The sequence below is a fragment of the Oncorhynchus tshawytscha genome, unplaced genomic scaffold (assembly GCF_018296145.1).
Source record: "Oncorhynchus tshawytscha isolate Ot180627B unplaced genomic scaffold, Otsh_v2.0 Un_scaffold_1_pilon_pilon, whole genome shotgun sequence".
Taxonomy (NCBI): domain Eukaryota; kingdom Metazoa; phylum Chordata; class Actinopteri; order Salmoniformes; family Salmonidae; genus Oncorhynchus; species Oncorhynchus tshawytscha.
The window spans coordinates 206,463-232,500 of record NW_024609676.1 but is presented as its reverse complement, the minus strand read 5'-3'; the positions used below and the strand labels follow the sequence as shown (position 1 = coordinate 232,500).

Genomic DNA, 26,038 nt, shown 5'->3' with positions numbered 1-26,038 from the left:
GTAAGGAGTTATTCATCAGTGTCAGGAGTTATTCAGAAGTGTGTGACATCAGTGTAAGGAGTTATTCAGAAGTGTGTGGGGTAAATCTATGTCAGCATCTTTCTCAGAATGTTTGCGTGTGTGTGTATGCTCTCAGTACTATTCCGCCTTCTGTGTGTGTGTGTGTGTGTGTATGCTCTCAGTACTGTTCCGCCTTCTGTGTGTGTGTGTGTGTGTGCTCTCAGTACTGTTCCGCCTTCTGTGTGTGTGTGTGTGTGTGTGTGTATGCTCTCAGTACTGCTCCGCCTTCTGTGTGTGTGTGTGTGTGTGTGCTCTCAGTACTGTTCCGCCTTCTGTGTGTGTGTGTGTGTGTGTGTGTGTGTGTGTGTGTGTGTGTGTATTCTCTCAGTACTGTTCCGCCTTCTGTGTGTGTGTGTGTGTGTGTGTGTGTGTGTGTGCTCTCAGTACTGTTCCGCCTTCTGTGTGTGTGTGTGTGTGTGTGTGTGTGTGTGTGTGCTCTCAGTACTGTTCCGCCTTCTGTGTGTGTGTGTGTGTGTGTGTGTGTGTGTGTATTCTCTCAGTACTGTTCTGCCAGCTGTGTGTGTGTGTGTGTGTGTGTGTGTGTGTGTGTGTGTGTGTGTGTGTGTGTGTATTCTCTCAGTACTGTTCTGCCAGCTGTGTGTGTGTGTGTGTGTGTGTGTGTGTGTGTGTGTGTGTGTGTGTGTGTGTGTGTGTGTGTGTGTATTCTCTCAGTACTGTTCTGCCAGCTGTGTGTGTGTCCAACTGCAGGTCACACTGTTTTATGAAAACATGTATTTTTAACTAAGCATAAGCTGATGGCAATGTTGCTAATAAAAATAATGAAGAAGCATTTTACAGAGTACAGTATGACTACACACTCTCCTCTAAATCTAAACAAAATAATTATTTGTATTTTTTTTCCTCCTTTCCTCATTCTCCTAAAATTATTATTTTTCCTCGATGTCTCTCTCTGAAACTAAGGCTCTATCTCAATTAGTCTTTTCTAGATTCCTCTCCTCCTATCTCCTCTCTATCTCCTCTGCTATATCTTCTACTCCTTCTCCAGCTGATCTATCTCTTTAATTTGGTTGTTGTAATAGGTCTGTAGCATGTCTCTCCCTTTAGTCAGGGTGTTGTAATTATTATATATATTTTTTTAAATACATTTTTACCCCGTTTTTCTCACCAATTTCGTGGTATCCAATTGTTTAGTAGCTACTATCTTGTCTCATCGCTACAACTCCCGTACGGACTCCGGAGAGACGAAGGTTGAAAGTCATGCGTCCTTCGATACACAACCCAACCAAGCCGCACTGCTTCTTAACACAGCGCGCATCCAACCCGGAAGCCAGCCGCACCAATGTGTCTGAGGAAACACTGTGCACCTGGCAAACTTGGTTAGCGGGCACTGCGCCCGGCCCGCCACAGGAGTCGCTGGTGCGCGATGAGACAAGGATATCCCTACCGGCCAACCCCTCCCTAACCCGGACAACGCTAGGCCAATTGTGCGTCGCCCCACAGACCTCCCGGTCGCGCCCGGTTACAACAGAGCCTGGGTGCGAACCCAGAGTCATTGGTGGCACAGCTGGCGCTGCAGTACAGCGCCCTTAACCACTGCGCCACCCGGAGGCCCAGGGTGTTGTAATTGTTGTGTAAAAGGTCTCTCTCTTTAGTCAGGTTGTTGTAATTGGTCTGTAGCTGGTTTCTATCCTCAGTCAGGTTGTTGTAATTGGTCTGTAGCTGGTCTCTCTCTTTAATCAGGTTTTTGGAACTGGTCTGTAGTTGGTCATGCTCCTCAGTCAGGTTGTTGTTACTGGTCTGTAACTGATCTCTCTCTTTAGTCAGGTTGCTGTAATTGGTCTGTAGCTGTTCTCTCTCTTCAGTCATGTTGTTGTAATTGGTCTGCAGCTGGCCTCTCCTCAGTCAGGTTTTTGTAATTGGTCTGTAGCTGGTCACCTTCTGCTACTTCTTTTCACCTTTTTTCTGATTCCTGAGAAACTTCCTGGTGTACTTGGGGAAGTGACTCCTCATGGTAAAATCTACTGTATGATTACATTTCTAACTGACTCCTAATGGAAATATCTACTGTATGATTACCTTTCTAACTGACTCTTAATGGTAATATCTACTGTATGATTACATTTCTAACTGACTCCTAATGGTAATATCTACTGTATGATTACCTTTCTAACTGACTCCTAATGGTAATATCTACTGTATGATTACTAGTAGTTGAGTAGTTACTCTGATGTGTGTCTCCACTGGTACCTCTCTGATGTCTGTCTGTCTGCAGTGCACTTCAGTTGATAGAATGTCTTAAGTATCCAATCACCTTCAAGCAGGACGTCATATTTTGCAAGTCCTGCTGGTGTCGTTGTCCATAAGAAAGACACGTTATGGCTTGCACTCCGTGACTGGCCATCGATGGCCATATATGGGCCTTTTGTCCTATCTATGCTGTGTGTGTGTGACATCAGTGTGAGAAAATATTCAGAAGTGTGTGTAAGAAATCTGTCTGCATCTTTATCAGAGGTTTAAAAGGGGAACTTCATAGTGTGCGTTCGTGCATGTGTGTATGTCTGCCTGCACACAGTGTGTGTCCTCTAAGTCCTGTTCTGTCATCTGTGTCCAACTGCAGGTCACACTTAAACGATCCAATCACATTCAATCAGGAAGCTGGTAGACGTCAGGGGACATTGTTCATTTATTTATTAATCTGTGCCTTTGTTCTTCTCATTATAAAAAGGATTGATGATAATAATCGATCATGAAAAAAATAGAGAAAAATGATTAATGAACTTAGCGGAAGCATGGCAAATCACATGACATGTTGCTAATAAAAACAATGAATACAAGCATTTTAGAGTGTGGTGTGTCTACACACTCATCTAAATCTTAACATAAAATCCTCTCCTCCTCACCAGTATTAGAGGAGAAGGTCCCTCCCACGGAATGTTTTCTCCAATGTGTTTTGAGAAGGAGGGGAGGAGAGAGGATGCGAGGAGTAATCGAGGAAGGATGAATTGAGGAAAAGCCAGTAGGCCAGTCTGTAATACCACTTTTTCAACTCTATGGTGAGTCCATCTCTCACGTTAACCACTAGGTGGAATCATCACGTAACCTTTCAACAGTGTAAACAACCATCAACATGAGAAAGGTAGCGGTAGAGAGAGAGAATTGTGTACAGCCTACATGCAATGCTACATAATGAACTGTACATTTAAACATTGACAGCAGCTATTGGGTGATATATACCTCATTTGTTTTGTATGTGTTCATGCTTGTGTGTGTGTGTGTGTGCCTTTCTTTCCAAAGTCTAGTTCAGAGTGCCATTCTAACAAAATATAGAATCCGTCTTCAGAGTTCCTTAAACAGCAGTACCTACAAGAGGCCTTTTTCACAGATCCAGAACTGTGGATTTGAACACTGATAGTCCCACCCTTTTCTGTATCCTGATGACCAGTAACGTACAACCACACAGTTCTCCACTCCACCACCATAAGGGCCTCCACTCCTCCAATAGCTGCAGTAGAAACAACAGAGTTACATTGATCACTCTCTCAGAACCCAGAGTATGAACAGCACAGAGTTAGACTGGACTCTCTCTCAGAACCTAGAGTATGAACACAGAGAATCAGTCCAACTCCTTAAACTGTGGTCAGTGTTATCAGAGAGCAGTAGTCTGTATCACATCCGGCCGAGATTGGGAGTCCCATAGGGCGGCGCATAATTGGCCCAGCGTCATCCTGGTTTGGCCGGGGTAGGTCATCATTGTAGATAAGAATTTGTTCTTAACTGACTTGCCTGGTAAGTGTTATTATAGAGTAGTAGTCTCTTACCTTGGGGTGGTCAGTGTTATTATAGAGCAGTAGTCTCTTACCTTGGGGTGGTCAGTGTTATTATAGAGCAGTAGTCTCTTACCTTGGGGTGGTCAGTGTTATTATAGAGCAGTAGTCTCTTACCTTGGGGTGGTCAGTGTTATTATAGAGCAGTAGTCTCTTACCTTGGGGTGGTCAGTGTTATTATATATCAGTAGTCTCTTACCTTGGGGTGGTCAGTGTTATTAGAGCTGTAGTCTCTTACCTTGGGGTGGTCAGTGTTATTAGATCAGTAGTCTCTTACCTTGGGGTGGTCAGTGTTATTATAGAGTTGTAGTCTCTTACCTTGGGGTTGTCAGTGTTATTATAGAGTTGTAGTCTCTTACCTTGGGGTGGTCAGTGTTATTAGATCAGTAGTCTCTTACCTTGGGGTTGTCAGTGTTATTATAGAGTTGTAGTCTCTTACCTTGGGGTGGTCAGTGTTATTAGATCAGTAGTCTCTTACCTTGGGGTGGTCAGTGTTATTATAGAGCAGTAGTCTCTTACCTTGGGGTGGTCAGTGTTATTAGAGCAGTAGTCTCTTACCTTGGGGTGGTCAGTGTTATTATAGAGCAGTAGTCTCTTACCTTGGGGTGGTCAGTGTTATTATAGAGCAGTAGTCTCTTACCTTGGGGTGGTCAGTGTTATTATAGCAGTAGTCTCTTACCTTGGGGTGGTCAGTGTTATTATAGAGCAGTAGTCTCTTACCTTGGGGTGGTCAGTGTTATTATAGAGCAGTAGTCTCTTACCTTGGGGTGGTCAGTGTTATTAGATCAGTAGTCTCTTACCTTGGGGTGGTCAGTGTTATTAGAGCATTAGACTCTTACCTTGGGGTGGTCATTGTTATTAGAGCATTAGACTCTTACCTTGCCGTGGTCAGTGGTGTGCCATGCATCCATTTCCGTGTCCTCCCAGTAACGGAGTCAGTCAGACCAATCCAGACAATCTTGTTGAGGCCACAGAGAAACTTCTGTTGTTGATAAAGATACTGATATTGTCAACTACTATAGACTGCTTGTGTTAAGTACTGGAAGATACATTACTGACCAGTTACATTGATTCTCTCTCACTCACTCACTCACTCACTCACTCACTCACTCACTCACTCACTCACTCACTCACTCACTCACTCACTCACTCACTCACTCACTCACTCACTCACTCACTCACTCACTCACTCACTCACTCACTCACTTGTTCCTCCTTGCTGTTTATGATCATCAGGTCTGCTCCTCTGTTCAGACAGTCCAGTCTGCTCTGTTCCCAGGTTTTCCTCTGAGTCGACAGGAAGTAACAGCTGGATCCCAACAGCATCCAACCCTCCGGACAACAATTGCAGATTTTCGGACAAATATTTAGCTCTGTTGAAGAAATGTACATAATATGTGAAATATATAACACGTGTTTATTGTACTGAATATTTTCATTCACATTGTCATTTAACTATTGGTGAATCCATGATTGTGTGCACAGCACACAGTGTTGTTCCACCCTGGTCTCAGCAACAAATGTAACATGGTAAATGTTAGTATGATATGTAAAATCTCACATAGTATGTATTAATTTGTAGATGTCCATCGTCAATTTTGTATGATATGTTATGAATTTCACTTTGTGGTGGCTAATGTTAGCTATGTGGGTCAGTTGCTAACATTATCTAGGCTAGGTTTTAGGGATTAAGTTTAGTGTTAGGGGTTACATTAAGGTTATGGGAATGGTTAGCTCACATGTTAAGTTTATAGTTACAAAGTAGATAATAAGTAGTAAGTAGTTGCAAAGTTGCTAACAAGTTAAAAATACTGATGTCGTCCATGATGTGATTCGAACACACAATCTTTGAGTTGATAGACAGTTCCATCATATGGCCACCCATCTTCCCTTGTCACGTTCTGACCTTTATTTCCTTTGTTTAGTCATTATTTAGTATGGTCAGGGCGTGAGTTGGGGTGGGCAGTCTATGTTTGTTTTTTCTATGATTTCGGGATTTCTATGTTTCGGCCTAGTATGGTTCTCAATCAGAGGCAGGTGTCATTAGTTGTCTCTGATTGAGAATCATACTTAGGTAGCCTGGGTTTCACTGTTTGTTTGTGGGTGTTTGTTTCCGTGTCTGTGTTTTTCACCACACGGTACTGTTTTGGTTTTCGTTCGTTTCATGTTTATTGTTCTTTGTATCAGTTGTGTTCATGTTGAGTATTTCTCATTGAAAGAACCATGGACACTTACCACGCCGCATATTGGTCCTCCGATCCGTCTCGCCTCTCCTCTTCAGAGGAAGAGGAGGAAAACCTTTACATCCCTTCTTTTTTTTTTTGCCTTAAGTAACCTTCTCTCTTTTGTAACTATACCAAACGTAACATATCACAGTAATTGGAGTGCCACAGATTTACTTTTACTATGTTATGTCTAGTATTTGAGGTCAGACTGTAAATTCACCCTTCCGGAGAATGAAGGGTAGAGAAGAGGGATGCAGCCCTAGTGTCTGACTTGACTACTTACCACTCACAGAGAGCCTCTTCTCCAGCGCCACCTTCTCATTGGTCAGAACACTGACCCTGTCTCTCAACATGTCCCTGTCTTTAGTCAGGGCATTATTACGCTCCTGTAACAGTATTTTGTCGTCTGTTTTCTCTGACTGGTCTCTCTCACTCCGTAACTGGTCTCTCTCACTCCGTAACTGGTCTCTCTCACTCTGTAACTGGTCTCTCTCACTCTGTAACTGGTCTCTCTCCTTTAGTAACTGGTCTCTCTCACTCTGTAACTGGTCTCTCTCACTCTGTAACTGGTCTCTCTCCTTTAGTAACTGGTCTCTCTCACTCTGTAACTGGTCTCTCTCCCTCAGTAACTGGCCTCTCATCCTCTCTAGCTGGTTCATGTTCTTCCGGCACTGGTCTCTCTCCTTCTGCAGCTGGTCTCTTTCTGTACACAGGTCAATGACACGACTACTGGTATCTGACTGGTCTCTGTCTTGCGGCAGGCTGGTGGTGTTGTAACAGGTCTCTAACTGGTTTCTCTCGTCGTTAGAGCCGGCTGAAAAACAAAGAAGTTCCTGCATGTGATGCATCCCAAATGACACCCTATTCCTTCTATAGTGCAGTACCGGGGACCAAAGCCCTATGTACCCTGGTCAAAAGTAGTGCCCTTTAAAGAGGATAGGGTGCTATTTGGACCACAGACCTGGTTGTGTTGTTTACATTGTTCACCATTTTCAGTGACGTACACAAGGCCAAGTCTACCAGTTACAGTAGATACTACTTTTTCTATGGACCATGTCAACATAATTGTTTTGTGTCAACAATATTGAAAACTACCGTTCCCACAAGTTATGTATCATCAAGTCTGAATTGTGATCCTTGCACTGTAAGTACAGAACTATGCTGTGATAATAAAATACATATCTGTCCTATGGGCCCTGGTCAAAAGTAATGCACTACACATGGAATAGTGTCCCAAATGGGAATAGTGTCCCAAATGAGATCGAGTCCCAAATGGCACCCTATACCCTATATAGTGCACTATGTTTGACCAGAGCGCTAATAGGGTGTCATTTGGGACACAACCTCACTCACAGAAAGCCAGCCTCAGGGAGATGTTGAGAGTGACTTGTAGAGCACACAGCACTCCTAAACACACAGCAGCCAGCCTGTAGAGTCTTAGTCTTCCATCTGCAGAGAAACACAGGCAGACACGCACACACACACACACACACACACACACATACACACACACGCCGACACACACACACACACACGCCGACAGACACACACACACACACATACACACACGCCGACAGACACACACACACGCCGACAGACACACACCCCGAAAGACACACACACACACACACATACACACACGCCGACAGACACACACACACCATCATCACTAATGATTCAAATTAAAAGAGAACACACATCCCTAACTAAACATTTCCAATGTGTCATTGGTTTTCCCCCAATTTGAGGGTTGGCAGCAACAGTTTACTCAACCTTGCGGTCAACTCCAATCTGATAAACAGGAAGCAAATGTATGAAGAAATTACCAAAGTAACACAATATAGTCATAGCATGATTTAAAGGGTCAATTTGCGATTTCTGTATTTACAATTTTAAACACATTTAAATTCATAATATTTACTGAATTGATTCTTTAAAAATGTAACATAGAAATAACTCATGATCTTAGTTGAACTGTCTAACCCCATCAGAACCCAAATATAAACTTGTTTTACCATGGAATTATAAACTATGGAAATGTAAATGAACACTGTGTAGCCTCAAATGGTTTAAACTATCATTTTGATCATGGATGGTCACTCCTTGTAGACACTGGGGTGGCAGGTTAGCCTAGTGGTTAGAGCGTTGGACTAATAACTAAACTATCATTTTGATCATGGATGGTCACTCCTTGTAGAGACACTGGGGTGGCAGGTTAGCCTAGTGGTTAGAGCGTTGGACTAATAACTAAACTATCATTTTGATCATGGATGGTCACTCCTTGTAGAGACACTGGGGTGGCAGGTTAGCCTAGTGGTTAGAGCGTTGGACTAATAACTAAACTATCATTTTGATCATGGATGGTCACTCCTTGTAGAGACACTGGGGTGGCAGGTTAGCCTAGTGGTTAGAGCGTTGGACTAATAACTAAACTATCATTTTGATCATGGATGGTCACTCCTTGCAGAGGCTCTGGGGTGGCAGGTTAGCCTAGTGGTTAGAGCATTGGACTAATAACTAAAAGGCTGCAAGTTCAAATCCCTGAGCTGACAAGGTACAAATCTGTTGTTCTGTCCCTGAACAGGCAGTTCCTAAGCCATCATTGAAAATTAGAATTTGTTCTTAACTTGCCTTGCCTAGGTAAATAAAGGTGAAATACTGTGGCTCTCTCTTTGATTTTGAGAGTGATTATATTTTCCAGCTCCTCAGTCTGGGTTTAAAATGTGTTGTTGTTTAAAAAGGTTATTTTTAATTAATCATATTTAATACATTGAAATACATTGAATACATTGAAATACATTGAATTGATACATTTTGGTGAACGTGACCCCAGCAGGTTTTGAACACCCTGCTCCATTCTAACTGAACCACCCAGAAGACAGAACACTACAAATGTACAAGTGTTTTTCTAGTGTGTGGTATTAGTGTGTGAATGCATTCAGTTTGTACGTGCAGACCTGTCTGCGTGCCTCAGCTACTGTGTGAGATACTAAGATACTTAGAATACTTAGTTCTTACCTGAGAGATGGGTCTCAGTCTTCACGCTCCTCGTTAATCTCTTCCGGTTTTCTTCAGTAACTTTGTTCAATTCAATCACCTGTTTGTTGACGTAGTCGGCCATCTTAACTAACCATACCGAATATCAATGATTAAACCAATCAATCAATAAATCAACTAATTAAGTCTGTCTGACCTCTTATTGTAATATTTATGATTCTTACTTACGTTTACTTACTGTATTAACTTACTGTATGATTACCTTTCTAACTGACTCCTAATGGTAATATCTACTGTATGATTACCTTACTAACTGACTCCTAATGGTAATATCTACTGTATGATTACCTTTCTAACTGACTCCTAATGGTAATATCTACTGTATGATTACCTTTCTAACTGACTCCTAATGGTAATATCTACTGTATGATTACCTTTCTAACTGACTCCTAATGGTAATATCTACTGTATGATTACCTTTCTAACTGACTGAGCAGTAGTTGGTCTCATGTGTCTAAATCCTGTACTTCTCTGTTTTCTGGGAAATCACTCTGTCTGTGGTCCACAGCTGATGACAGGATGTTTCAAGGCTCTATTCACCAATAAGAAGGAGACTATTGGGATGTGAAACAAATGGCACCATATTCTCTTTATCTGCACTACATAGGGAATAGGATGCCATTTGGGATTCAGGCTTGTGGACCAGACAGTTGTGTGTAACTTCCTCTTCATTCCTTGATCATTCTGTTCTGTGCTTTATTTCTTCCTCTTTTGTCAACCTTGTCAACCCAAACACAAGTTATTATTGGTCAACAGTAGGTCTAGTAAATTAATAAATTAACTAAGATGATGCTGGTTAATATGTTTACTGATTTGGCGAAAACAAGACATCTAAATACATTTTCCAATAGAATAATTCAACAAAATAAACTTTTTACAATAAACAAATCTTCCCTCTCTCCTATTTATCATCATGTCAATTATCAATCTATTACACACTGCTTCACCATACCATAGTTATTAATGAGTCCTTTAACAACTAGATGCTACTCCATACCATAGTGATTCATTAGTCCTTTAACAACTAGATGTTACTCCATACCATAGTGATTCATTAGTCCTTTAACAACTAGATGTTACTTCATTAGTGATTCATTAGTCCTTTAACAACTAGATGTTACTAATACCATAGTGATTAATGAGTCCTTGTAACATTAGTGTTACTCCATTAGTGATTCATTAGTCCTTTAACAACTAGATGTTACTCCATACCATAGTGATTAATGAGTCCTTTAACAACTAGATGTTACTCCATACCATAGTTATTCATTGGTCCTTTAACAGTAGATGTTACTCCATACCATAGTTATTAATGAGTCCTTTAACAACTAGATGTTACTCCATACCATAGTGATTCATTAGTCCTTTAACAACTAGATGTTACTCCATACCATAGTTATTAATGAGTCCTTTAACAACTAGATGTTACTCCATACCATAGTTATTAATGAGTCCTTTAACAACTAGATGTTACTCCATACCATAGTTATTAATGAGTCCTTTAACAACTAGATGTTACTCCATACCATAGTGATTCATTAGTCCTTTAACAACTAGATGTTACTCCATACCATAGTGATTCATTAGTCCTTTAACAATTAGATGTTACTCCATACCATAGTGATTAATTAGTCCTTTAACAACTAGATGTTACTCCATACCATAGTGATTCATTAGTCCTTTAACAACTAGATGTTACTCCATACCATAGTGATTCATTAGTCCTTTAACAACTAGATGTTACTCCATACCATAGTGATTCATTAGTCCTTTAACAACTAGATGTTACTCCATACCATAGTGATTCATTAGTCCTTTAACAACTAGATGTTACTCCATACCATAGTGATTCATTAGTCCTTTAACAACTAGATGTTACTCCATACCATAGTGATTCATTAGTCCTTTAACAACTAGATGTTACTCCATACCATAGTGATTCATTAGTCCTTTAACAACTAGATGTTACTCCATACCATAGTGATTAATTAGTCCTTTAACAACTAGATGTTACTCCATACCATAGTGATTCATTAGTCCTTTATCAACTAGATGTTACTCCATACCATAGTGATTCATTAGTCCTTTATCAACTAGATGTTACTACATACCATAGTGATTCATTAGTCCTTTAACAACTAGATGTTACTACATACCATAGTGATTCATTAGTCCTTTAACAACTAGATGTTACTCCATACCATAGTGATTCATTAGTCCTTTAACAACTAGATGTTACTCCATACCATAGTGATTCATTAGTCCTTTATCAACTAGATGTTACTCCATACCATAGTGATTCATTAGTCCTTTAACAACTAGATGTTACTCCATACCATAGTGATTCATTAGTCCTTTAACAACTAGATGTTACTTCATTGATTCATTAGTCCTTTAACAACTAGATGTTACTCCATACCATAGTGATTCATTAGTCCTTTAACAACTAGATGTCCTTAATGTTAAATTACAACATACTGTATTACAGTAACTTGTGTGTGTGTGTGTGTGTGCGTGTATGTGTGCGCATGTGTAGCACATGGGGATGTGTGAAACTTACTCCTCAGCCTAAAGTGTCCTCACTTGCGCCAGCGAATAGCTAACTTTTTACGTGGCGTTGACTGGTAAGACTCTTCAGGAGGGCTCAGTATAAATGTGCTCAGAAATGTCCAACAACGTACGGTTTTCTGTCTAACAGGTCTATGTTAAGACTTCCCAGGTTCTTGTGACATCATTACCTCTGTCCTGTGTCTGTCCCTGTGCCTTACTGTAAGTGACAATGTTTTAACTGAAACTGTCAAATCAACTCATCACTTCCCACACTTTAGCTTCAAACGAAAACATTTCTGTTTCCCACCGTGTATATGTTTTAAACATATGATTCAGGGTAATAATTGAAGTAATCATATATTTTAGTGGATAAAAAAAATGTGACCCTCTGAAGTCACATCGAGGTCATATAGTATTACTGAGGCTTTGACACTCCAGCCCTTAAACAGAGGTCACGTTATGGCTTGTATTCTGTGGCCAGCCACCTATTTCATCACATACATCACCAATGGCCTGATGACATATAGGGGCCTTTTGTCTTTCTATACTGTCTGTGTGTGACGTCAGTGGGAAGAGTTATTCAGAAGTGTGTGACATCAGTGTCAGGAGTTATTCAGAAGTGTGTGACATCAGTGTAAGGAGTTATTCAGAAGTGTGTGGGGAAATCTACGTCGGCATCTTTCTCAGAATTTTCAAAGGGAAGTATGTATATGTGTGTGTGTGTGTGTGTGTGTGTGTGTGTGTGTACTGTTCTGCCAGCTGTGTGTGTGTGTGTGTGTGTGTGTGTGTGTGTGTGTGTGTGTGTGTGTTCTCTCAGTACTGTTCTGCCAGCTGTGTGTGTGTGTGTGTGTGTGTGTGTGTGTGTGTGTGTGTGTGTGTGTGTGTGTGTGTGTGTGTGTGTGTGTGTGTATTCTCTCAGTACTGTTCTGCCAGCTGTGTGTGTGTGTGTGTGTGTGTGTGTGTGTGTGTGTGTGTGTGTGTGTATTCTCTCAGTACTGTTCTGCCAGCTGTGTGTGTGTGTGTGTGTGTGTATTCTCTCAGTACTGTTCTGCCAGCTGTGTGTGTGTGTGTGTGTGTGTATTCTCAGTACTGTTCTGCCAGCTGTGTGTGTGTCAACTGCAGGTCACACTGTTTTATGAAAACATGTATTTTTAACTAAGCATAAGCTGATGGCAATGTTGCTAATAAAAATAATGAAGAAGCATTTTACAGAGTACAGAATGACTACACACTCTCCTCTAAATCTAAACAAAATAATTATTTGTCTTTTTTCTCTCCCTTCCTCAATCTCTGAATGTTCTTCTACCTCCTCTATGTCTCTCTCTGACACTAAGGCTCTATCTCAATTAGTCTTTCCTAGATTCCTCTCCTCTTATCTCCTCTTATCTCCTCTCCTCCTTCTCCAGCTGATCTCTCTCTTTAGTCAGGTTGTTGTAATTGTTCCATAGCTGGTCTCTCTCCTTAGTCAGGTTGTTGTAATTGTTCTGTAGCTGGTCTCTCTCCTTAGTCAGGTTGTTGTAATTGTTCTGTAGCTGGTTCCACCCCCCCATATAGATTGAGGGGCACCATAAACCACTTTGGGCTCATCCTGTCTTTATCTGCACCTGGTGTTATCTTAACCCCCGACCCTGACCTAATTTCCCAGATGTCAGGATGTCTAAGGACCATTGAGGCCTTTGTTCTAGTTGTCTATATCCCAGTTACAACCACCCCACATCCTGTCACTGGAATGCCAGCTGATAGTTTTATCACCAAGTCAATCAATTGTCAGCTCAAGCTATCCCTAGTTAAACCATACACCCAGATTAGCTGCTGGGTGCTAGAGTGGAGGACATGAAACACAACATTAGCAGGACAGAAATATCTTACTGTTTGTTAGTAAATAATTGTTAAATATCCAACAAATAAGGTAAATATCTAATTTAAGTTCCACTCATATACACCAGACACATCAACCTTATTATAAATGTCTCTTATAGCTCTATATCACTAATGAACATGTTGAATATATACAGGGGACTTCATTTACCTTCTGTTTATCTTATTGGAAGCCTCTCTAACATAATCCAGGTAGTCTGGGATACCCCAGAGCAGCTTTCTAGGCCCTTAACTTTGTTTTGTTTTTACTAATGACCTACCACTAGCACTGAGTAAAGCCTGTGTGTCTATGTATGCCGATGATTCAACATTATACATAGCAGCTACCACAGCAAGGGAAATCACTGCACCACTTAACAAAGAGCTGCAGCCAGGTTTAGAATGGCTTACAAGTGATACTCTAGTCCTAAATATATAAAAAACAAGAAGCATCTATTTGCATATTTAAAGTGAAATCAGCAGTTGCTACATACATTTTTTTGTCTTAAACATTTATGATATGTCCCGATTGATTCTTGAACAATATAATTTATAAATGCCTCAAGAGATTCTTTAACTATTGTACCCCATCAGAACCCTAAATATATACTTGTTTTCATACATTATTTCAAATCAAATCAAATCAAATCAAATTTTATTTGTCACATACACATGGTTAGCAGATGTTAGTTAGTTAAAGTGGCTAGTGATACATGTATTACATAAGGATGCAGTCGATGATATAGAGTACAGTGTATACGTATGCATATGAGATGAATAATGTAGGGTAAGTAACATTATACAAGGTAGCATTGTTTAAAGTGGCTAGTGATATATTTACATCATTTCCCATCAATTTCCATTATTAAAGTGGCTGGAGTTGAGTCAGTGTCATTGTCAGTGTGTTGGCAGCAGCCACTCAATGTTAGTGGTGGCTGTTTAACAGTCTGATGGCCTTGAGATAGAAGCTGTTTTTCAGTCTCTCGGTCCCAGCTTTGATGCACCTGTACTGACCTCGCCTTCTGGATGATAGCGGGGTGAACAGGCAGTGGCTCGGGTGGTTGATGTCCTTGATGATCTTTATGGCCTTCCTGTAACATCGGGTGGTGTAGGTGTCCTGGAGGGCAGGTAGTTTGCCCCCTTGTGATGCGTTGTGCAGACCTCACTACCCTCTGGAGAGCCTTACGGTTGAGGGCGGAGCAGTTGCCGTACCAGGCGGTGATACAGCCCGCCAGGATGCTCTCGATTGTGCATCTGTAGAAGTTTGTGAGTGCTTTTGGTGAGAAGCCGAATTTCTTCAGCCTCCTGAGGTTGAAGAGGCGCTGCTGCGCCTTCTTCACGATGCTGTCTGTGTGAGTGGACCAATTCAGTTTGTCTGTGATGTGTATGCCGAGGAACTTAAAACTTGCTACCCTCTCCACTACTGTTCCATCGATGTGGATAGGGGGGTGTTCCCTCTGCTGTTTCCTGAACAATGATCTCCTTAGTTTTGTTGACGTTGAGTGTGAGGTTATTTTTCTGACACCACACTCCGAGGGCCCTCACCTCCTCCCTGTAGGCCGTCTCGTCGTTGTTGGTAATCAAGCCTACCACTGTTGTGTCGTCCGCAAACTTGATGATTGAGTTGGAGGCGTGCGTGGCCACGCAGTCGTGGGTGAACAGGGAGAGCAGGAGAAGGCTCAGAACGCACCCTTGTGGGGCCCCAGTGTTGAGGATCAGCGGGGAGGAGATGTTGTTGCCTACCCTCACCACCTGGGGCGGCCCGTCAGGAAGTCCAGTACCCAGTTGCACAGGGCGGGGTCGAGACCCAGGGTCTCGAGCTTGATGACGAGCTTGGAGGGTACTATGGTGTTGAATGCCGAGCTGTAGTCGATGAACAGCATTCTCACATAGGTATTCCTCTTGTCCAGATGGGTTAGGGCAGTGTGCAGTGTGGTTGAGATTGCATCGTCTGTGGACCTATTTGGGCGGTAAGCAAATTGGAGTGGGTCTAGGGTGTCAGGTAGGGTGGAGGTGATATGGTCCTAGACTAGTCTCTCAAAGCACTTCATGATGACGGATGTGAGTGCTACGGGCGGTAGTCGTTTAGCTCAGTTACCTTAGCTTTCTTGGGAACAGGAACAATGGTGGCCCTCTTGAAGCATGTGGGAACAGCAGACTGGTATAGGGATTGATTGAATATGTCCGTAAACACACCGGCCAGCTGGTCTGCGCATGCTCTGAGGGCGCGGCTGGGGATGCCGTCTGGGCCTGCAGCCTTGCGAGGGTTAACACGTTTAAATGTCTTACTCACCTCGGCTGCAGTGAAGGAGAGACCGCATGTTTTCATTGCAGGCCGTGTCAGTGGCACTGTATTGTCCTCAAAGTGGGCAAAAAAGTTATTTAGTCTGCCTGGGAGCAAGACATCCTGGTCCGTGACTGGGCTGGATTTCTTCTTGTAGTCCGTGATTGACTGTAGACCCTGCCACATGCCTCTTGTGTCTGAACCGTTGAATTGAGATTCTACTTTGTCTCTGTACTGACGCTTAGCTTGTTTGATAGCCTTGCGGAGGGAATAGCTGCACTGTTTGTATTCGGTCATGTTACCAGACACCTTGCCCTGATTAAAAGCAGTGGTTCGCGCTTTCAGTTTCACACGAATGCTGCCATCAATCCACGGTTTCTGGTTAGGGAATGTTTTAATCGTTGCTATGGGAACGACATCTTCAACGCACGTTCTAATGAACTCGCACACCGAATCAGCGTATTCGTCAATATTGTTATCTGACGCAATACGAAACATGTCCCAGTCCACGTGATGGAAGCAGTCTTGGAGTGTGGAGTCAGCTTGGTCGGACCAGCGTTGGACAGACCTCAGCGTGGGAGCCTCTTGTTTTAGTTCCTGTCTGTAGGCAGGGATCAACAAAATGGAGTCGTGGTCAGCTTTTCCGAAAGGGGGCGGGGCAGGGCCTTATATGCGTCGCGGAGGTTAGAGTAACAATGATCCAAGGTCTTTCCACCCCTGGTTGCGCAATCGATATGCTGATAAAATTTAGGGAGTCTTGTTTTCAGATTAGCCTTGTTAAAATCCCCAGCTACAATGAATGCAGCCTCTGGATAAATCGTTTCCAGTTTGCAGAGAGTTAAATAAAGTTCGTTCAGAGCCATCGATGTGTCTGCTTGGGGGGATATATACGGCTGTGATTATAATCGAAGAGAATTCTCTTGGTAGATAATGCGGTCTACATTTGATTGTGAGGAATTCTAAATCAGGTGAACAGAAGGATTTGAGTTCCTGTATGTTTCTTTCATCACACCATGTCACGTTAGCCATAAGGCATACGCCCCCGCCCCTCTTCTTACCAGAAAGATGTTTGTTTCTGTCGGCGCGATGCGTGGAGAAACCCGTTGGCTGCACCGCCTCGGATAGCGTCTCTCCAGTGAGCCATGTTTCCGTGAAGCAAAGAACGTTACAGTCTCTGATGTCCCTCTGGAATGCTACCCTTGCTCGGATTTCATCAACCTTGTTTTCAAGAGACTGGACATTGGCAAGAAGAATGCTAGGGAGTGGTGCACGGTGTGCCCGTCTCCGGAGTCTGACCAGAAGACCGCCTCGTTTCCTCTTTTTCGGAGTCGTTTTTTGGGTCGCTGCATGGAATCCACTCCGTTGTCCTGTTTGTAAGGCAGAACACAGGATCCGCGTCGCGAAAAACATATTCTTGGTCGTGCTGATGGTGAGTTGACGCTGATCTTATATTCAGTAGTTCTTCTCGACTGTATGTAATGAAACCTAAGATGACCTGGGGTACTAATGTAAGAAATAACACGTAAAAAAACAAAAAACTGCATAGTTTCCGAGGAACGCGAAGCGAGGCGGCCATCTCTGTCGGCGCCGGAAGTAGCGCCGGAAGTTGCCGACAGAGATGGCCGCGTGTGTGTGTGTGTGTGTGTGTGTGTGTGTGTGATTTCTTAGTTCTTACCTGAGCGATGGGTCTCACTCTTCACTCTCCTCATTGCTGTATTCTGGTTTTCTTCAAAAACATTGTTTAATGCAATAACCTGTCTGTTGACTCAGTCATCCATCTTAACTAACAGTACCTTTCTACCTGACTCCTAATGGTAATATCTACTGTATGATTACCTTTCTACCTGACTCCTAATGGTAATAACTACTGTATGATTACCTTTCTACCTGACTCCTAATGGTAATATCTACTGTATGATTACCTTTCTACCTGACTCCTAATGGTAATATCTACTGTATGATTACCTTTCTACCTGACTCCTAATGGTAATAACTACTGTATGATTACCTTTCTACCTGACTCCTAATGGTAATATCTACTGTATGATTACCTTTCTACCTGACTCCTAATGGTAATATCTACTGTATGATTACCTTTCTACCTGACTCCTAATGGTAATATCTACTGTATGATTACCTTTCTAACTGACTCCTAATGGTAATATCTACTGTATGATTACCTTTCTACCTGACTCCTAATGGTAATATCTACTGTATGATTACCTTTCTAACTGACTCCTAATGGTAATATCTACTGTATGATTACCTTTCTAACTGACTGAGCAGTAGTTATTCTGATGTGTCTAAATCCTGTACTTCTCTGCTCTCTGTCTGTGTCCAACAGCTGGATGTTTCAGGGCTCTATCCACCAATGAGAAGGCTGTAGGTGTCAGGATGTTTCAGGGCTCTATCCACCAATAAGAAGGAGACTCTTGAGATGTGTTCTTAATGGAGCCCTATTCTCTATACAGTCACTACATAGGGAAAAGGGTACTATTTGGGATGCAGTATTTAGACCAGACAGTGTTTTGTTTTGGTCATCCCCCTTGTTCATTGTGTTCCGTGGTTACTTTTTTATGTTAAGATTTATAATTCATTATGTAGCATTGCATGTAGGTCTCTCTTTATTGTCTCTCTCTCTCGCAACACTTAATTTTTAAGCGACGTTGCCACCTAGTGGTTAGAGAGAGATATTAGAAGAATAGCCTATTAACAACGTTGTTTTCTGTCACAACAACAGGCATTTATCAATGGCATTGAAACATTCAGTCATGTCTGGATTGATCTGACTGACTTTGTTACTGAAGGGGATAATCCATTAAATTGCATGGAGGTCTCCCCACTGACCACCCCAAGGTAAGAGACTACTTTCTATAATAACACTGACCACCCCCCTATTGCTCTATAATAACACTGACCACCCCAAGGTAAGAGACTACAGCTCTAATAACACTGACCACCCCAAGGTAAGAGACTACTGACTTTGTTATAATAACACTGACCACCCCAGGGTAAGAGAATACTGCAAATAATAACACTGACCACCCCAAGGTAAGAGACTACTGCTCTAATAACACTGACCACCCCAAGGTAAGAGACTACAGCTCTATAAAATCACTGACCACCCCAAGGTAAGAGATCACTGCTCTAATAACACTGACCACACTAAGGTCAGAGACTATTGCTCTATAATTTCCCTGACCACAGTTTAAGAAGTAGGACCGTTTCTCTGTGTGGTTCATACTCCCGGACAGTCACTGTTCCTCTTCAAACAATTGGATCTCTGAGAAATTGGCTTCTCATAAGTACTTTCTCTGCACTGCTGTTTAAGGAACTCTGCTCTATACTAAACAATCATTAAGAGTCTAATGACGCACCCCCTGTGTCAATCCTATTAGCATAGTACAAAAATCCCCAGAATGAATCAGTTGAATTGGCATTTGTTTTCAGTAGGGGCACGTTTTTAATGGGAACTCCTATGTGCACTCGCTTGCGCATTCACAATTTGTTTATTGGCATTAATAGTAAAGACCATAGCCAGTTAGTGAGTTTCAAGTTTGGGGAAGCTTACAATTTATGCTGCCACTTCCACCGATCTGCGTGCCAGCTATGACTATTTTTACATGTTTATTTCGTGGAACAATAAGACTGAATAATAATGTTTTTGTTTCTCAAAATCATTGTCACGTGGTTAATCATAAAAATCATACAAAAGATATAAAAACCTAGAAGGTAAAATTCAACTACCATATGAACACATCATACACTGTTATCCATCGGCCTAAAGAAATGAGAACATAGAACTCATAGAGGCAGCAGTAGGCCTATAACTTCCATCATCAATTAAGTAAAATACATACATCGGCCTAAAGCCGACAAATAAAAACAGTGGAATATATCCTGATGAAAATGATGGTTCTTTCAATCACATTCATCTCTCTATTCCGCCTGTTTGCCTCCATTTCTATCTGTCTTCTTGAGCTATTGCAGAGTGATGAGCAACATTGTATCTAATTATCACTTGGTCCGGCCCAAAGGTGTCACTAGCGGACTTGCAACATTGTATCAACTAGTCTATTCCGGGTTCATAGTTTCTCCTATGCCAGTGAGCTCTGGACAGAAAGCTGTTTTTTATGACGTTTCCACTGGATATCAGGGATCATCACATCATTATATTTTGCTATTTCACACGTCTTGGTGATTATCGAGGATGGGAGTGTTGGAAAGATGTTTCAAACACTGAGGAATTATCATTTGCAATGGATGTTAAAAAAACAGACTTCGTTGACTTGTGCGAGGCGAAGAAAAAATGTGTGGTGTCCGTAGTGTGTTAAGACAATCAGAAAGCAGACACTGCTAAATGGGCACTTTCCAACACATAAACGCATTCTGGAAAGAGATACACCAAAACTTCGTCACATCCCCTCCCCTTCTTATTGATGCAACATTTTCAATTATACTCAAAACACATTATCGTCACACATATTTTAGATGCTTTTCACTGACAGCCGCAACTCAATCAGCTACCGATTGCCACACCCACTACCCATTCGTGTGCTTCACAAACACACAACTATTTAGGGATAGGGGGCAGCATTTTCACTTTTGGATGAATAGCGTGCCCAAACTGAACTGACTCCTACTCTGTCTCAGATGCTAATATATGCATATTATTATTAGTATTGAATAGAAAACACTCTGACGTTTCTAAAACTGTTTGAATGATGTCTGTGAGTATAACAGAACTCATATGGCAGACAAAAACCTGAGAAGAAATCCAAACAGGAAGTGAGAAGTCGATTTTCAAAACAATGCCTATTGAAATCACTGTTAGTTTATGGATGTGCACACACTTCCTAGGGCTTCCACTAGATGTCACCGTCTTTAGATATTGGTTTTAGTATTTTACTATAAAGGAGGGGCTCATAGGAGCTCTTTAGTGAGTGGTCTGGCAGAGAGCTTCGGTCTCATGATGCGCGGTCACGAGAGAGTATGCTCTCGTTCCAATGCTTTTCTTTAGACAATGAAATTCTCCGGTTGGAACCTTATCGATGATTAAAACCTCTTAAGCCTACCCCCTACTTTTTCGAACATTCTGTTAAAAATCGCGCAACATTTTGGCGTCCTGCTACTCATGCCAGGAATATAGTATATGCATATGATTAGTATGTGTGTATAGAAAACACTCTAACGTTTCTAAAACTGGTTAAATCACGGCTATGACTATAACAGAACGTCTGTTTCATCGAAAAGCGCAGGAAAATCTGATCACTGGAAATGGAAAAAATATCCATGCGCCACTTCAACCCATTGTTAAAGGTGAACCGTATTAAATGAGGCCGAGGTTGCAGTACCTACAGCTTCCACAGGATGTATAGAGTCTTCTCATTTGATTCGGATTTGATTCTTGGTAGAACCGACCAAAGGGAACCGATTCCCTCCGACCACCAACTTGATGCATTGGCCCGGTGTTTTTCCGGACATTTTTTCCAGACGACCAGCTATCGAATTTACATCGCCTCCTGATGATTTTTATCGCTTATTAACGTGTACTAATACCTAAAGTTGCATTAGAAAAGTATTTCAAGTGTTTTGTGAAAGTTTATCGTCGACTTTTTAACTTTTAAAAATGACGTTACGTTATGAAACGCTATTTTTTCCGTTTATCACACAGTCTTCATAGATCGATATCTAGGCTATATATGGACCGATTTAATAAAAAAAAAAGACCCAGTATTGATTATGGGACATCAAGGAGTGCCAACAAAGAAGATGGTCAAAGGTAATGAATGTTTTATATTTTATTGTGCGGTTTGTGTAGCGCCGACTATGCTAATTCTTTTGTTTACATCCCCTACGGGTCTTTTGGGGTGTTACATGCTATCAGATAATAGCTTCTCATGCTTTCGCCGAAAAGCATTTTAAAAATCTGACTTGGTGCCTGGATTCACAACGAGTGTAGCTTTAATTCAATACCAAGCATGTGTATTTTAATGAACGTTTGCGTTTTAACTAATACTATTAGCGTTTAGCGTAGCGCATTTGCATTTCCAGAGCTCTAGTTGGGACGTCTGCCTCTCAAGTAGGATCAAGAGGTTAATGTTAAAAACATCCGAAATATGGATTGCATACGTCATTTGACTTGTTTCTATGACCTGTAATGGAACTTTTTGAGTCTTTGTCTGGAGGAATTGCTAGTGCCTCATGAAGATGGATTACTGGGCTGAACATGCTAACAACAAGTGGCTAAATGGGCTTTATGGAACTTTATGGAACAAATCAGTCATTTATTGTCGAACTGGGATTCCTGGGAGTGTCTTCTGATGAAGATATTCAAAGGTAAGTGAATATTTATAGTGTTATTTTGTAGCTTCTGTTGACGCCAAAATGGCGGATATTTCTTTGGCTATTTTGGGTTCTGAGTGCCGTTCTCAGATTATTCTTTTTCCGTAAAGTTTTTTTGAAATCTGACACAGCGGTTGCATAGAGGATAAGTCTATCTTTAATTCCGTGAATAACACTTGCATCTTTTATCAATGTTTATTATTAGTATTTCTGCAAAATCACCGGATGTTTTGGAATCAAAACATTACTGCACATAACGTGCCAATGTAAACTGAGATTTTTGGATATAAATATGCACATTATTGAACAAAACTTACATGTATTGTGTAACATGATGTCCTATGAGTGTCATCTGATGAAGATCATCAAAGGTTAGTGAAGGTAAAAGGTAATTTGATCTATATTTCTGCTTTTTGTGACTTCTATCTTTGGCCTAAAAAATGGCTGTGTGTTTTTGACTTGGCTCTGACCTAACATAATCATATGTTGTGCTTTTGCTGTAAATCATTTTTGAAATCGGACACCATGGGTAGATTAACAAGATGTTTATCTTTCACTTGCTGTATTGGACTTGTTAATGTGTGGAAGTTACATATTTAAAAAATATATTTTTGAATTTCACGCGCTGCCTTTTCAGCGGAATGTTGTCTGTGTTCCGCTAGCGGAACCCCTGCCCCAGAAAGGTTATTAAAGAAGCTAATAATCCTCTGTGGCTAAGTCATGCTCCCTGGTGAAGTATGTTTAATGATTTTATTTAGACAGGAGTAATTATATAATTTTGGCGAATATACATTTTGCCTTAGGGCAATCCAGCATCTTAAAACAGTGTACTGTGCACCCGTCAATTGTCCTTTCCTATTGGCAAGATGCTGAAACCAGAGACATGTATACAATGACGAGATGCCCTATCAATGAGAGTCTTGTCCCAAAGGTGACAAGCTTAAGTCTGCACATTGTTCCCATAGAAACGCATTGGGATTTTACTGGACATATTTTGGCGAGAGTGAGCCCTCTCGCTTTGCGTCTTCCTCTCTGTTGAAACTATGTCACCGGAGAAAGCAACCTATTGAGCGAAACAGCAGCCCTCTATATGCAGCCCGTCTATTTGATGCTGTCTGGTCAGAAATCGTATGACATTCCATACTCTTTTTTGGTCCAGACAGCATCAGATACATGGCTACACACACCGAGACAGAGTGGTGCTGTTTTGCTCGCTTGGATGCTTTAACGAGATTGATGCGTCTTTCGGTTGGCGCGCATCTCGGTCAAATAAATGATCAATATTTCAATATTTTATTTGGATGGGTAAGGAGGTGCGGTAGGGCTGGATATGCCCCCAAAACACTGCACACAACCACGGCCCTGATATAAATCTGTCAATTTAAGCTAAAGATATATGTTTTGCATTGGTTAGAGCTGTAACCAGTCATTGTTGAGCACAGTGCTCATTCCTCTATCAGTAACTGGAGGTAGAGCTGTAACCAGTCATTGTTGAGCACAGTGCTCATTCCTCTATCAGTAACTGGAGGTAGAGCTGTAACCAGTCATTGTTGAGCACAGTGCTCATTCCTCTATCAGTAACTGGAGGTCAGAGCTGTAATCAGTAACAGTCATTGTTGAGCACAGTGCTCATTCCTCTATCAGTAACTGGAGGTAGAGCTGTAACCAGTCATTGTTGAGCACAGTGCTCATTCCTCTATCAGTAACTGGAGGTAGAGCTGTAACCAGTCATTGTTGAGCACAGTGCTCATTCCTCTATCAGTAACTGGAGGTAGAGCTGTAACCAGTCATTGTTGAGCACAGTGCTCATTCCTCTATCAGTAACTGGAGGTAGAGCTGTAACCAGTCATTGTTGAGCACAGTGCTCATTCCTCTATCAGTAACTGGAGGTAGAGCTGTAACCAGTCATTGTTGAGCACAGTGCTCATTCCTCTATCAGTAACTGGAGGTAGAGCTGTAACCAGTCATTGTTGAGCACAGTGCTCATTCCTCTATCAGTAACTGGAGGTAGAGCTGTAACCAGTCATTGTTGAGCACAGTGCTCATTCCTCTATCAGTAACTGGAGGTAGAGCTGTAACCAGTCATTGTTGAGCACAGTGCTATTCCTCTATCAGTAACTGGAGGTAGAGCTGTAACCAGTCATTGTTGAGCACAGTGTACATTCCTCTTGTAGTAACTGGTAAAGCTGAAACCAGTCATTGTTGAGCACAGTGCTCATTCCTCTATAGCACAGTGGTTCAGTAAGTTGTAGGTATTACAGGGTGCTGCATTACAGGGTGCTCGTGTCACGAATCCCGCTTCCTGAGTCTGTGTTTGCCTGTGTTTCTGTCCTGGAGTGTGTTTCCGGTGTCCTGGAACGCATCCTGTCTGGTTGCCGGGCGAATTAGCTTGTTGGGAGATCATGTTCACCCGCACCTGTATCCCATCAGTAATCTGCACACCTGTCCTGATCATCACCTCTCCCCTTCAAAAGCTCTGACCTGACATCCATTCCCTGCCGGATCGTTAGCCATGAACAGTATGTTGTGCCATAGTATCAGCCTCAAGTTGGATAGAATTTGTTTTGTTGTTTTTTACATATTGCTTGCCTTAAACTTACCTCCGTTTGTTCTGTCTTCAGTTACTCACCCGGATCATTTACCCCATTCCCGCCTGGTTGTCGGAGGATTCCGCTACCCATTGGATCCACCTATTTACTCCCATCAACTCACCACCGCTGCCCGCTACGCCACCTGGATATATCTACCCATTCACATTCACTTGTAAATAAATACTCACCTTCTTCCTACTCTCCTTGTCCTGGTTTGCTTCTGGGTTCGATTTTGAAAGAACGTGACAGCTCGATTCCAAGATGGCGTAGCAGTGAAGACTTGTTTGTTCGTCCTCTCGTGTACTTTTGTATTTTTCATATTTTTTTGTATATATATTTCAATCTCTTTTCGATTTTTAATTCGATTATACCTTCCGGTAACCTGCCTCACCCAATGTGATACGGAATCGCTATTATTTTTAATTTTAGAACACATTCAAGAACCTCCAGAAGCTAACCAGCTAATTAGCTACAAGCTATTTAGTCATTGTTAGCCACTGCTAGCGGCTTTTACCTTCTGCACAGATACCAGCCCTGTTTTTAGCCTGGATAATACTCGCCAGTCTACCAGTATCAGACTGTCTCTCCACAACAACGCCGGATTCCTGCCGTAATCCCTGGACCACTACTTCTGATCTTCACAGCTAGATCACAGCTAGCTTGCATTCACCGTGGCACCCAGTACCGAAGCTATCCCTGAGGCCCACCTCCCGGCCTACTCAGCTGTTCACCCGAACCCCACTCATACACGGCTAGAGCCCAATACACCACCGGATCCTTGCTGTAAACTCTGGACCTTGGCACCGGATCACCGCTGCTACCGATTGGCTATAGTGGTTCCACGAAGCTAGCCAGTTAGCCGTTAGCCAGGCACATCTCCCGGCTAGCAAACTACATTCTACAATACCTCTTTCGCCATCTGGCTTGGATTCTCTGTCGACACGGCGCCCCGCCGCACCACCACGACTGGTCTGCCGACGAATACTCCATCCGCTGTGCCTTCAACCGGCCTCCGTCGGAGCAGACGCTCCTACTAGCTCCGGGCTACTAACTTTAAACGCTGTGTCGCCCGCATGCTCCATCTACTGCTGCCCCCTGGACACTATGATCACTTGCCTACATAGCTGATGCCTGCTGAACTGTCCATTAATCACGGTACGCCCTTCTGTTTATTTATTTTTTATCAGTCGGCTCCAGCCGCGAACTCAGGCTCTGTGTGTAGTTAATCCGACCCTCTCTGCCTAGTCATTGACATTTTACCTGCTGTTGTTGTCCCACCTGTTG

At 42.1% G+C, this 26,038-nt stretch overlaps 1 protein-coding gene across 2 annotated transcripts in view; it reads right to left on the bottom strand.

Annotated features, from left to right (window-relative positions):
- Positions 1 to 2,962: 2,962 nt before the first annotated feature.
- LOC112239123 (C-type lectin domain family 4 member M-like) overlaps positions 2,963 to 26,038 on the bottom strand; it is a 192,036-nt gene continuing 168,960 nt past the window's right edge. Inside the window, exons 1-7 of one of the 2 annotated variants that reach the window (XM_042316869.1) lie at positions 9,545 to 9,915; positions 9,089 to 9,196; positions 7,424 to 7,519; positions 6,354 to 6,884; positions 5,052 to 5,218; positions 4,724 to 4,827; positions 2,963 to 3,523 (exon numbers count right to left, since the gene is read on the bottom strand). In XM_042316869.1, the coding sequence (XP_042172803.1) occupies positions 3,382 to 3,523; positions 4,724 to 4,827; positions 5,052 to 5,218; positions 6,354 to 6,884; positions 7,424 to 7,519; positions 9,089 to 9,191 (1,143 nt within the window). In that variant the 5' untranslated portion in view covers positions 9,192 to 9,196; positions 9,545 to 9,915 and the 3' untranslated portion in view covers positions 2,963 to 3,381. Of the gene's footprint in view, positions 3,524 to 4,723; positions 4,828 to 5,051; positions 5,219 to 6,353; positions 6,885 to 7,423; positions 7,520 to 9,088; positions 9,197 to 9,544; positions 9,916 to 26,038 lie in introns of those variants that run through there. The other variant, XM_042316870.1, reaches the window with a different exon arrangement.